The 14,519-nt window shown below is 45.0% G+C and overlaps 1 protein-coding gene across 1 annotated transcript; it reads left to right on the top strand.

The window, feature by feature from the left end:
* The first annotated feature begins 8,878 nt into the window (after positions 1 to 8,878).
* Positions 8,879 to 13,515, top strand: zgc:65894 (uncharacterized protein LOC335798 homolog). Its single transcript, XM_035175675.2, has 5 exons — positions 8,879 to 9,108; positions 11,161 to 11,269; positions 11,350 to 11,460; positions 12,002 to 12,246; positions 12,330 to 13,515. Exons 1-5 carry the CDS (start codon positions 9,052 to 9,054, stop codon positions 13,140 to 13,142), a joined length of 1,335 nt encoding a protein of 444 aa, XP_035031566.1. The 5' UTR covers positions 8,879 to 9,051; the 3' UTR covers positions 13,143 to 13,515.
* The last annotated feature ends 1,004 nt before the right edge of the window (positions 13,516 to 14,519 follow it).

Here is a 14,519-nt window from a genome sequence, read left to right on the forward strand (position 1 = left end):
CTCTCGGCGTCCCACAGGCTGGCGGCGGCCTCGCCCCGGGACCTGTACATGCCCGCTAAGATCAGCAGCCCTGCGTAGGCGCGCAGGTCGGTCTCGTCCATCCCTTTCCATTCGTCGCCGTATTTTCGACGACCCTCCCGATTTGTCATCTCCAGGATGATGTTCTCTACCGTCGGCGTGATGAACAGGCGGAACGTTGAGGCTAGGTCACCGGTGGGGGACGTCGCGTGGATCGTGGAGCCCCGGGGGACCCCCCGCTTTGAGCCGCAGCAGAGGAGGAGGAAGAGGAGAGGAGCAGCGGCCCTCCTCTCGGCCGTACGCCCTCGAGGACCATGTTATTTCCCTGTTTCTTGACGGGAAGGTCTCTCTTTCCACGAGTCCGGTGGTGGTGGTGGTGGTGTCGCCGTGGTCTTGTCCTTCTTCTTCTTCTTCCAAGGATGACGAATCTGCAGAAGCATCACCCACTGGGTCGTAGTCGTCGTCGTCGTCGTCGTCGCCGTCATCGCCATCGTCACTGTCTTCTTCTCGGTCTGCTTTTCTGTCTGCTTCTCGGTCTGCTTCTCCATCTGCTTGTCCATCCGCTTCTCGGTCTGGCTCTTTCGCGTCCTCTTCGGGTTCAGAGGATGGTTGCTGGGAGAATAGCTGTTGGAGAACCTGTTCTCTGGTGAAATGCTCCTGACGTGACATCGTGCCATGGTCAGGGAGGGTGGCACACAGAGAATGGCACATCGGCCTCTCTGTGGGTCTAATGTACCCCCCTAGATTACAATTGGAATCAGGTGTGGGTCTAAATGACCCCACAGAGCACCACAGCGCCCTCTCTGGGGTCTAAATGACCCCCCAGGAGAATCGAGAATGCCAATCCATTGGTCTCAATTACCCCAGGAGAATTGGATAATGACAATCCTTGGGTCACCCTAACCCTAACCCTGACCGGCCAGGGCTTGCGGATGATCACACACATACACGCACACACGCACGCACACACACACACACACAGACACACACACACTCTGGGTCAATCCGACCCAGGAACAACACGAGGGTTAATATATTTGTTCAAATTCCTAAACAAGATTAAGATGAGATTGAGATGAGGTGAAGTGAGGTGAGGTGAGGTGAGGTGAGATGAGATGAGATGTGATTAGATGAGGTGAGACAAGACGAGATGCGATAAGGTGAGGTGAGGTGAGGTGACATGCGATTAGATGAGGTGACGTTAGTTGATATGCAATTACATGAGGTAAGATGAGAAGAGATGAGGTGAGATGCTGTTAGATGAGATGATATGAGATGTTATGTGAGGTGAGGTGAGGTGAAATGAAATGAGGTGAGGTGAGACAAGACGAGATGAGATGTGATTAGGTGAGGTGAATTGAGGTGAGATGTGATTAGATGAGATGAGATGCGATGAGGTGAGATGAGATGAGATGTGATGAGATGAGATGAGATGAGGTGCGGTAAGGTGAGGTGAGATGAAATGAAGTGAGGTGAGGTGAGATGCGATTAGATGAGGTGAGGTGAGATGCGGTAAGGTGAGATGAAATGAAGTGGGTGAGGTGAGGTGAGGTGAGATGTGATTAGATGCGATGAGATGAGATGAGGTGAGGTGAGGTGAGATGTGATTAGATGCGATTAGATGAGATGAAATAAAATGAGTTGAGGTGAGGTGAGATGCGTTGTGTTTCGATGAGTTGAAAGGCGATGAGATTAGATAAATTGAGATGAGTTAGATGCCATGAGATGCAATTAGATGAGATGAGATGTTGTGAGGTGAGATGAGATGAGATGAGGTGAGGTGAGGTGAGGTGAGGTGAGGTGAGATGCGATTAGGTGAGGTGAGGTGAGATGTGATTAGATGCGATTAGATGAGATGAGATGAAATAAAATGAGTTGAGGTGAGATGATATGAGATGAGATGAGATGAGATGAGGTGAGATGAGATGTGATTAGATGAGGTGAGGTGAGATGCAATTAGATGATATGAGATGAGGTGAGATGCGTTGTGTTTCGATGAGATTAGATAAATTGAGATGAGTTAGATGCCATGAGATGCAATTAGATGAGATGAGTTGTATGAGATGTTGTGAGGTGAGATGAGATGAGGTGAGGTGAGGTGAGATTAGATGAGATGAGGTGAGATGAGATGAGGTGGGATGAGGTGAGATACAATTTGATGAGATTAGATGAGGTAAGGTGAGGTGAAGTGAGATGTGTTGTGTTTCGGTGAGTTGAAAGGCGATGAGATAAGATAAATTGAGATGAGTTAGATGCCATGAGATGCAATTAAATGAGGTGAGATGAGATGAGATGAGATGAGGTGAGGTGAGGTGAGATGAGATGAGGTGAGGTGAGGTGAGGTGAGGTGAGATGAGATGATATGAGATAAGATGAGGTGAGATGAGATGAGATGAGATGAGGTGAGGTGAGATGAGATGTGATTAGATGAGATGAGGTGATATGAGATGAAATTAAATGAGGTGAGGTGAGATGCCATGAGATGAGGTGAGGTGAGGTGAGGTGAGATGCCATGAGGTGAGGTGAGGAGGGTGAGTGAGATGAGATGAGATGAGATGAGATGAGATGAGATGAGATGTGATGAGATCAGATGAGGTGAGACGAGATGAGATGTGATGTGATTAGATGAGGTGAGGTGAGGTAAGACAAGATGAGATGAGATGTGATCAGATGAGATGATATGTGATGAGATGAGATTAGATGAGGTGAGGTGAGGTGAGGTGAGATGTGATCAGATGAGGTGAGATCAAATGAAATGAGATGAGATGAGATGAGATGAGGTGAGATGAGATGAGATGAGATGAGATGAGATGAGATATGATTAGATGAGATGAGATGAGATGAGATGAGGTGATATGAGATGAGGTGAGATACAATTGGATGAGATGAGGTGAGGTGAAGTGAGATGTGATTAGATGAGGTGAGATGAGATGTGATTCGATGAGATGAGGTGAGACGAGATGAGATGTGATGTGATTAGATGAGGTGAGGTGAGGTAAGACAAGATGAGGTGAGATGTGATTAGATGAGATGAGATGAGATGTGATTAGATCAGATGAGGTGAGATGAGATGTGATGTGATTAGATGAGGTGAGGTGAGGTAAGACAAGATGAGATGAGATGTGATCAGATGAGATGATATGTTATGAGATGAGATTAGATGAGGTGAGGTGAGGTGAGATGTGATCAGATGAGGTGAGATCAAATGAAATCAAATGAAATCAAATGAAATGAGATGAGATGAGGTGAGATGAGATGAGATGAGATGAGATGAGATGAGATATGATTAGATGAATAGATGAGATGAGAGAGATGAGATATGATTAGATGAGATGAGATGAGATGAGATGAGTGATATGAGATGAGGTGAGATACAATTGGATGAGATTAGATGAGGTGAGGTGAGGTGAGGTGAAGTGAGATGTGATTAGATGAGGTGAGGTGAGATGAGATGTGATTAGATCAGATGAGGTGAGACGAGATGAGATGTGATGTGATTAGATGAGGTGAGGTGAGGTAAGACAAGATGAGATGAGATGTGATCAGATGAGATGAGATGATATGTTATGAGATGAGGTGAGGTGAGATGTGATCAGATGAGGTGAGATGAGATGAGGTGAGATCAAATGAAATGAAATGAAATGAAATGAAATGAAATGAGATGAGATGAGGTGAGATGAGATGAGATGAGATATGATTAGATGAGATGAGATGATGAGATGAGATGAGGTGAGGTGAGGTGAGGTGAGGTGAAGTGAGATGTGATGAGATGAGGTGAGGTGAGATGAGATGTGATTAGATGAGGTGGGGTGAGGTGAGATACAATTGGATGAGATGAGATGAGGTGGGATGAGGTGAGATACAATTGGATGAGATTAGATGAGGTGAGGTGAGGTGAGGTGAAGTGAGATGAGATGAGATGGTGATTAGATGAGATGAGGTGGGATGAGGTGAGATACAATTAGATGAGGGGAGGTGAGGTGAGGTGAGATACAATTGGATGAGATTAGATGAGATGAGATGAGGTGATATGAGAGGTGATGAGATGAGGTGGAGGTGAGGTGAGGTGAGGTGAGGTGAAGTGAGATGAGATGAGATGAGATGAGATATGATTAGATGAGATGAGATGAGATGAGGTGATATGAGATGAGGTGAGATACAATTGGATGAGATTAGATGAGGTGAGGTGAGGTGAGGTGAGGTGAAGTGAGATGTGATGAGATGAGGTGAGGTGGGGTGAGGTGAGATACAATTGGATGAGATTAGATGAGATGAGATGAGATGAGATGAGATGAGGTGATATGAGATGAGATGAGGTGATATGAGATGAGGTGGGATGAGGTGAGATGAGGTGAGGTGAGGTGAGGTGAGATGAGATGAGATATGATTAGATGAGATGAGATGAGATGAGGTGATATGAGATGAGGTGAGATACAATTGGATGAGATTAGATGAGGTGAGGTGAGGTGAGGTGAGGTGAAGTGAGATGTGATGAGATGAGGTGAGGTGAGGTGAGATGAGATGTGATTAGATGAGATGAGGTGGGGTGAGGTGAGATACAATTGGATGAGATGAGATGAGATGAGATGAGGTGGGATGAGGTGAGATACAATTGGATGAGATTAGATGAGGTGAGGTGAGGTGAAGTGAGATGAGATGAGATGAGATGAGATGAGATGAGATGAGATGAGATGAAATGAGGTGGGATGAGGTGAGATACAATGAGATGAGGTGAGGTGAAGTGAGATGAGATGAGATGTGATGAGATGAGATGAGATGAGATGAGATGAGATGAGATGAGATGAGATGTGATTAGATGAGATGAGGTGGGATGAGGTGAGATACAATTAGATGAGGTGAGGTGAAGTGAGATGAGATGAGATGAGATGAGATGAGATGAGATGAGATGAGATGAGATGTGATTAGATGAGATGAGATGAGATGAGGTGGGATGAGGTGAGATGCAATTAGATGAGGTGAGGTGAGGTGAGATGAGATGTGATTAGATGAGATGAGGTGGGGTGAGGTGAGATAAAATTGGATGAGATTAGATGAGATGAGATGAGGTGATATGAGATGAGGTGGGATGAGGTGAGATGAGGTGAGGTGAGGTGAGGTGAGGTGAGGTGAGGTGAAGTGAGATGTGATGAGATGAGATGAGATGAGGTGAGGTGAGGTGAGGTGAGGTGAGGTGAGGTGAGATGAGATGAGAGATGCTATGATATGAGATGAGGTGAGATGAGGTGGGATGAGGTGAGATGAGGTGGGATGAGGTGAGATGAGGTGAGATGAGGTGAGATGAGGTGAGGTGAGGTGAAGTGAGATGAGATGAGATGTGATTAGATGACATGAGATGAGGTGAGGTGAGATGCGATGATATGAGATGAGGTGGGATGAGGTGAGATGTGATTGAGATGCGGTGAGATGCGGTGAGATGTGATTGAGATGCGGTGAGATGCAATGAGATGTGATTAGATGAGGTGAGGTGAGCCAAGTTGAGATGAATTGAGATGTGATTAGATGAGGTGATATGAGATGCTATAAAATCAGATTCCATCAGATTAGATAAGGTGAGGTCAGATGCAATTAGATGAGGTGAGATAAGAAGAGGTGAGGTGAGATAATGGCCTATGTATGATTTTGTCATCAGCTATTGATTGTCATGACTTATTATGCTGCTCATCTTTTACATGTCTGTTCTGGATTCCTCCTTTGCTTCCATTTTGCTTCCCATTAAGAGTTTTCCCAAATCTGAATCTAATTGAATCTAAGTTGGGGTCCGAAATTCTTCTCTCCCCCACCCCCAAAATATGGGTGCCAAAGACTTAAGACTGCCATTATTCCCGAGGATATTGGTTTGAGTAGGTTCGTGGAAAAAAATCTCCTTTTTGCACATGTTGCGATGTATTTTATGGTGCTACAAATTAACCTGCCTCGACTGCTATGACTGAATCATCTCAGGGGTCATGTGGAGACAAAGACAAGCCTGATTATTGTATTTGCATGGTTTTATCTGAAAATGTAACTATTATTTTGTCATCTTTGTAACAATTATAGCCAGAATGTGCCATTTCTTCTTGGTTAACATTGTATTTGATTCATGGAAATCATTTCACAACCTTGGGCAGCAAAGTGGTGCTGTGGTAAGCACGTTTGCCTCACAGCAAAGAGGTCCGGGTCTTTCTACGTGGAGTTTGCATGTTCTCAGCATATCTGCATGGGTTTTCTTGAGGTACTCGGCAGACATGCAGATTGGGGTTAAGTTATTTGGAGACTCCGAATTGACCAGGAAGGTATGATTGGATGATGTCTTTGTCTGTTGACCCTGTGATACTCTGGTGACATGTCCAGGGTGTACCACGCCTCTTTCAAAATGGCAGCTGGGATTGGCTCCAGATCCCCCCACAACCCTAAAAGGATAAGTATAAATAATGGATGGATGGATGGATGGATGGATCCAGGCGGCCACATCCTGGATTGTGGCTTATGGATCGTGGTGGCGGTTGATCGTGGATCATAATATAAATAAATTGCTTAGATTTAGAATATGCTTACTCACATATTGTCAGGTTTTATGGAAGCAGGAGGACCCACAAATGCAGAACAAAATGTGTAACAAAAAAGTGTCCTTTAATTCAGGCAAATTCAACAAACCAAAAAAGCACAGGAAAACATAGGAGAGATATTAGCTGATTAAACCAGTCATCCCTGCTCTCTGTCTCTGGGCTGTGGCACACTCCTCCCTCTTTCTCTCCTTGCTGTGTCTCCATCTCCTCCTCTGACGCATCACTTTCCACTTGCTGTGCATCTGGGAACAAGGCACAATTTACTATTGCAGCATTAATCTATACTTGTATTAACCATAATCATCTACTTTTGCACCTAATCAATAATAGGCCCACCTTGTATAGAATACATTAAAGAATTAATATATTGCAATATTGTGTTGTTTATTATTGTTGTTGTCTAAGATTGAACAACTGCATTGTGAACAACTGGTACATGTCTTATTCTTTCCTGTTGTGCTCTTTGTAATCCAGCTGGTCAGGGATCAGCTGCCTTTAGCAGCCTCACACAGCTCCCTTTTTTTTGCTTTTATCTCCTCTCTTTACAAGGCATGCATTACACTGCAGAATGAAATATCAGGAGAAAATATGATACACCGAAAAAACACACACAAACAGTGACATTTCGTTTTCCACAGTATTTTGATGTCAACAACATTATTTATTCTACTGAAACAAATTTCTTTCCAGTTAGATATTGTGTTTATTGTGATTGGGCTGTTGTACATATCACTGTTGCTGCTGTTGAAATAATATTTTGTGATATTTACAATATTCTAATCCTGTTCTGAATTTATATTTATTTTTTAAATTTTAATGATAATTAAATAAATAAAAAACAAGTATTGATAATTGGGAGGATGAGCAAATCACAGTCAAATCCATGCACTAAATGTTTAGTGATTTTAAATTTTTTGTGGCACACACACACAGTGTGTAAAACGGTGGACAGAAGTACTCGCCCATGACATAAGAAATACATAAAGAAACAAAACGGCCATCATACGGGTTTTCCTCAGTGCGCACAGCATTATAAACCACATCTATGCATGTTCATTGCTCACTGGGTTCATGTAGAAATACACTAAATAATGTGCACACTGATGCAAACCCCATTTACCAGTGTTAAAGTTTTTGCACCCGCTGCCTCAGACAGCGCTGGGCGTCTGGGTGGCAGCTGCAGCAGAGGGCACATCAGGGTGAGCTCAGGTCAGGTCAAAACCCCAAAACCCATCATGTGACTGACGGCATCCAGGTCAGTTTATTTATAGTTAAATTATTATTAATTGTTAAATGCTGTTCATGAAGGGCCATGGGCAGGATTTCACACACACACACACTAAAAAGGAAAACATGCCTCTGACAAAAGGGCACTTTGGGCATCAGGGGCAAAGGGGCGGGTTCAGGGCGGGTCCAGCCCCCCCCTGCACGTGCATGGTGCACAGGGGAGGCAGGGGTAATTGGACAAATGAGGAACAGGTGGAGACAATCACAAGGGCGGGAAACAGGACAAAGACAGGAAGTCAGGTCGGAAACACGCAAGGAGAAAAAAAACTACAAAATAAAACAGGAAACAGAACTCACGGAGAAACATAAATCCAAACACAAGGAAAAAACAGGTTCAGGCAAAAACAAGCAAAGAATCTATAATCTAAACTAAAGCACTCCTTATTCAGGAGGCAATGTCCAGAGTAATAAGTGCAGAGTCATGACACATATTCTACTATTACTGTCATTACAATTGTCATTGTTGCTGCTCCCTTCATCTCTGTCACACATTCTCTTTAGTAAAAATACTGTAAACATTGATACACCTCTCCAGTCTTTTCTCATGAATGTTTTATTATTTTATTGACGTGCTCTGTTACACAGCATTTATTTCACTCCTCTCCGCCCTGGTAGAGGGATCCGTCGCTTTCTGGTCTCTATAATGTTTTTGCTAGGATTTGCTCCTTCCTGTTTAGATTTGATTGATTGGAATGACTGGCACTACTCCCATCCAGACACACATTACTGTATTCATATGCATTTATAGAACAGCATCCATGTTGATGTGTGCTGACAGTGGATCGGTAGTCATGGCGCAGGTCTGTGAGTTAAGCTGTGGGTTGGTTTATTTCTCATCCCTCTCAGCAGTGCCAGGCCCACAGCCACCGGTCCTGCAGGCACACGCTCAGACACGGGCTGATTCACCGGCTGGGGCCGGATCCCGTTGCCATGGCGATGACGTCATGCTGCAGCACCGGGAAGGAGGGCGCATGCGCAGTAGGAGTGGGAGGAGCAAGGTGACTAGAAAACTGCGTAGGCTTATAGCACAGCCACAGCTCCTGCGCCATTCAACCCGGGAGAGTCCACCGAAGCAGAAGCACCCAGCACCGACACCCAGCAGCCAGCATCCAGCCAGCAGCACCGGAGACGGTACCAGCTTCTTCTTCATAGACAGAGCCACCACCACCGCACCGACAACATGCGTGAGATCCTGCACCTGCAGGCCGGCCAGTGCGGGAACCAGATTGGAGCAAAGGTAGGAAATCCCGCTAGCACGCAGCCGCCCGGGCCCTTGTCGACCTGATAACCGCTTTATTTGACTGGACTCGAGTGTATTCTGCCCCGCCACGACGCCATGTCTCCCCACCCGAGCCAGTAAGCCCCGTCACGACGCCATGTCTCCCCACTGGAGACAATAACCCCCGTCACGACGCTATTTCTCCCTACACGAGGCGGTTAGCCCCGTTATGGCGCTATTTCTCCCGCCGGGGCGGTTAGCCCCGTCACGACGCCATTTTTCCCCACCCGAGCCATTAAGCCCCGTCACGACGCCATTTCTCCCCACCCGAGCCATTAAGCCCAGTCACGACGCCATTTCTCCCCACATCAGACAGTAAATAGGTCAGCGAGGAGGGGAGGGTCGTGGTGCTCAAAGCGACTCTTAGGAGTTTGGGCGGTGGCCGGCAGAGATGTCCCCGCCGGGTTTCACACGAGGCGCGTCAACTTAGCACCGTCGCTGAGAGACAGAGGGGCGAAGAAACAAGATTCATGTTTCACCCTGAAACCAGACAATCCAACGAATGAACACTGTGTGAGATGGAGGGTGGTGTGATCGAGGTGTGGCTCGCAATTCACCAGAACGCCTACAGGCGCCCCACCCCCCACCACACACACACACACACACACACACACACACACACTCTCCCCTACCCGCATTGGATCATATGAAATGAAATCCGTAATTGGGTCAAACGCAGATGTTTATCCCCATCTCTGCATGACGCAGTATGACTGGCATCAGCCTCAGTGCAGGGATCCGTCGAGTAAAGATGAATTTGAGGTAGATTAATTTATATTCAGATATCATTCTAGGGCGGCAACCAACAAGAATTTATTTAATCCAATCAGTCTTTTCAATCGTTAATAATGTGTCTGTAAGATAGAGAAATACACACTTTAATCAATAAATCATTTGTAAAGACCATGATCACAAATGCATCTTAGGTTTTAACAATCTGCACTGCAAAAACCCCAAAGAGCCACAAGTGAGGGATCCCCCCCCCCCCAGGGCGGAGAGAAGCTGGTATCATGAATTGGTTCTTATAATAATATTCTATCATTTGGGTTCTGTTCATTTTAGGTGAAACATAATAGTATTTGGGCAGTAAAGCAATCTCATCTATAGCAATATCACAAAAAAATCAATATATCAATAAAATGCTTATATAAAATAATTGCTATGCAATTCAAAGGACAACATTTGTCCATGAGGGGGAACAGGGACCAACCTCCACTGACCAGGAGTGGTCAGTGGAGGTTGGCTACAGGGGTATTCGTGTAACATCAACCATCAGGTTGCTGAAAGATCTGGGGATCCTCAGACAAGCCCTGCGTCAGACCATAAAAGAAACATCGCACACTGCAGAGCGCTGCAGCCAATGACTATTGATCAGGATGAAAGATCCCAACTGGGCCCCGAGATGCTAGGGACACCAACTTCTGATCATCCTGTGGTGGGCCGGCCTTAGAAGAGGGTGTCTTGTGATTAAAAGGCCGACACACCTGATGACACTAAGATGCACAACTGAAGATGTGTCACTAACATCCTATTACATTAACTGATTAGTGCGGCAGGACGTTTATATGTATCCATCTTGTCCTATGTTGAAGAATGGGAAAGTGTTTAGTTTAAAAAGGCATAATGTCTCATCTACTGAGCCGGCCACATGGCTTTCATAGTACTGCCATACAAGCCAGTGGTCAGATTAACCTTTAGCCTTAGTGTATTTAAGTTCAGCCTGTATCTTTGATTACAAGCCCAAAACACTTGATGGCGCTAAAGTGCGCAGTTATGTCCCTAACATCTACTACTCGGTAACCTAAATTGTGCAAAAGACCTTCAAATGTACAAGGGATATTCAACATCTCGTCCTATATTCTAAAACATCACGGTGATGCTGCTGTAGCTAAACATCTGCACCAGGTTGTAAAGTCTATCAGCTCCTGTGCTCACTCAATATTTAACTTCACACTATTGTCAGGGATTTTACCTACTGGTCTCTAATCTCACCCACCAATCTGTCTGCAGTTCTGGGAGGTGATCAGTGATGAGCACGGTATCGACCCAACAGGCAGTTATCATGGAGACAGCGACCTGCAGCTGGACAGAATAAATGTCTACTACAATGAGGCTTCAGGTAAAGACAGAACCACACACATACTAATTTGTTATGTCTTTTCTCTGCAATAGTTCTGACCCATGCTTGTTTTGTTCAAGGTGGGAAATACGTCCCGAGGGCCATCTTGGTGGATCTGGAGCCAGGCACCATGGACTCTGTCCGCTCCGGCCCCTTTGGCCAGCTCTTCAGACCAGACAACTTTGTCTTCGGTACAGTCACACATGCACATTTAGTCACTCATTACACAAGCAGAATAAGGTCATATAAATTATCAGCATTTTAATGAGAATTGCTGCAGTCTAAATTGCAAAGTAAAACAGTTTCAGAGTTGAAAGGACAAACTAAGACAGTAGTGATAAATGAGGCTGAATATTCAATTAAGTTTAATTTTTATTTCGCCAAATAACAACATACATTATCACAAGGTACTTTTACATAGCAAGACCTTAAAAATTATAGAGAAACTCACAACGAGCAAACACTTTTTACAGGAAGAAACCTTTTGATTCTATGTGGGTGACCATCTGGTTCGACCGGTTTGGAGTGAGCAGAGAAAAAAGGAGAGGTGGGTGGAAAAGGAGAGGGGGAAAAAAGAGAGACCGACCATGAACAGTTGTGTAGCCGTCGTATTTAAGATCTATCGGACTGGTTGTCATATGAAAATTGTATTAGTAATACTTGTAGATTTAATGATGTTGTTAATTATATGAATATTCAACGGAAAGATTGTAATGAGTCCTTTCCCTCCAGGCCAGAGTGGAGCAGGTAACAACTGGGCCAAGGGTCACTACACAGAGGGAGCTGAGCTCGTGGACTCTGTCATGGACGTAGTGAGGAAGGAGGCTGAGAGCTGCGACTGCCTCCAGGGTTTCCAGCTCACACACTCCCTGGGCGGTGGCACCGGCTCCGGCATGGGAACGCTGCTAATCAGCAAGATCCGCGAGGAGTACCCTGATCGTATCATGAACACCTTCAGCGTGGTGCCCTCTCCTAAGGTACAGAGATTATGTCCAATTTCTTTTTGTTTGTACGTTTTCTGGCTCTTCAGCGCCCTGACCTCTGCTTGTTCCATCTCTAGGTGTCAGACACAGTGGTGGAGCCCTACAACGCCACCCTGTCTGTCCACCAGCTGGTTGAGAACACAGATGAGACTTACTGCATCGACAACGAGGCCCTGTACGACATCTGCTTCCGCACCCTCAAACTCACCACACCCACTTACGGAGACCTCAACCACCTGGTCTCTGCCACCATGAGCGGCGTGACAACATGCCTGCGTTTCCCCGGCCAGCTCAACGCCGACCTCCGTAAATTGGCCGTCAACATGGTGCCCTTTCCCCGTCTGCACTTCTTCATGCCCGGCTTTGCCCCCCTGACCAGCCGCGGCAGCCAGCAGTACAGAGCCCTCTCTGTGCCCGAACTCACTCAGCAGATGTTTGACGCCAAGAACATGATGGCTGCCTGCGACCCACGCCACGGCCGCTACCTGACAGTGGCCGCCATCTTCCGTGGGCGCATGTCGATGAAGGAGGTGGACGAGCAGATGCTGAATGTGCAGAACAAGAACAGCAGCTACTTTGTGGAATGGATCCCCAACAACGTCAAGACAGCCGTGTGCGACATCCCTCCACGTGGGCTCAAGATGGCTGCCACCTTCATCGGCAACAGCACGGCCATCCAGGAGCTGTTCAAGCGCATCTCTGAGCAGTTCACCGCCATGTTCCGCAGAAAGGCCTTCCTCCACTGGTACACCGGCGAGGGCATGGATGAGATGGAGTTCACTGAGGCAGAGAGCAACATGAACGACCTGGTGTCAGAGTACCAGCAGTACCAGGACGCCACGGCCGAGGAGGGCGAGTTCGAGGAGGAGGGAGAGGAAGAGGTGGCCTGAGGCTGAATCACTCATTTCTCCACTGCACTCGTCACAACTCCATCCATTCTTCCCCTGACTTCAGCCCTACTCTGCTCTCTACTCTTTATTTTTACAGTCCACTCATTCCCTTGCTCCCTTCCCTGTGTTTTCTTTTCTTTCCTCTCTTCCTCTCTCCACCTTGAGTAGGATTTACAACACCAAGCTGACCCTCCCATCTTAGTTCTCATGTAGAGGTAGCTAACACAGTTGTGCTTGTGCTCTTTGTTCTGTAGCCTTCTGGTGATGCTCATTTATCACCCAGCAGTTCCATCAATAAAACCGTTCAACTCACCTATATCTGAGCAATTGTCTAATTTGCCATTGATTGAAATAAACTTGTTGTGAAAAATTATTTTGTGTTTGATGCATAACATTTTTTTATTCTTTTTAAAATGATGAGCTAATATAGGAGATTGTTTCAATTTATATTGGTAAGTAAAGCTCACTCTCTGATCTAGATCCCCAAAAATATATTTCTGTAGATTAAACAATTATTGAACTAAACCGAATCGACCAAGGAGAGAATCAGCGACTTTTTTCAGGTTTTCCTTGTCATGTCAGCATGAAACCAAAATGGAGACCAGTATTGTCCACAGATTAGGTAATGTTGCTTGATCGCCACAAGGGGGCAGTGAGATCTGGCAGTTTGGTTCCTCTGGGCAGGATATGCACACTGTTGCCTCTTCCGCTATGAAACCAGTATCGGCACATGTTCTGATTTGATAGAAGTACTTACCCAGCCGGTTTTCTTGAAAGATACCATCATTAAAGGAGAAATAGTCCTGTGGTCAATACTGGTTTATACACAGTGGTGGAGGGAGTACTCAAGCATTTAACTTAAGTAAAAGTACAAACAAGACAAATGTTCAAAAGTATCTACTTTTCAACCAGTGAAAAAGAAAGCGCTTTTAAATATACTTGTATTAGAATTAAAAGTACCACATCAACTTTCCAACTTGAGTAAAAGTGATTAATTGGGTTCTTGCTTTTAAATATAATTAAATTATTAAAAGTCAATGTACTTGCAGGGAGTAGCCTATTCCCTTCATTATGGAGTCTTGGCCTACATTGGAACAATTCTCATGTTATTTATTCATTTCAAAATATAAAAAACTGTAAAATTGTGTTGGAGTAGAAAGTAGATATTTGCTGATATATGTATTAGAGTACAAGTAAAAAATACTTGAAAATAAATCTACTTAAATAAGGTACAGATAAATGAAAAATATATTTAAGTACAGTAAGGAAGTAAATGTACGTCGTTACATCCCACAACATAGATCAACCCTCAAACAAAATAAACAGCTTCAATGTTGTTGGCACATTACAAAATCATGGAGATCTAATGGGTTTAAT

The sequence above is a fragment of the Hippoglossus stenolepis genome, chromosome 2 (assembly GCF_022539355.2).
Source record: "Hippoglossus stenolepis isolate QCI-W04-F060 chromosome 2, HSTE1.2, whole genome shotgun sequence".
Taxonomy (NCBI): Eukaryota; Metazoa; Chordata; class Actinopteri; order Pleuronectiformes; family Pleuronectidae; genus Hippoglossus; species Hippoglossus stenolepis.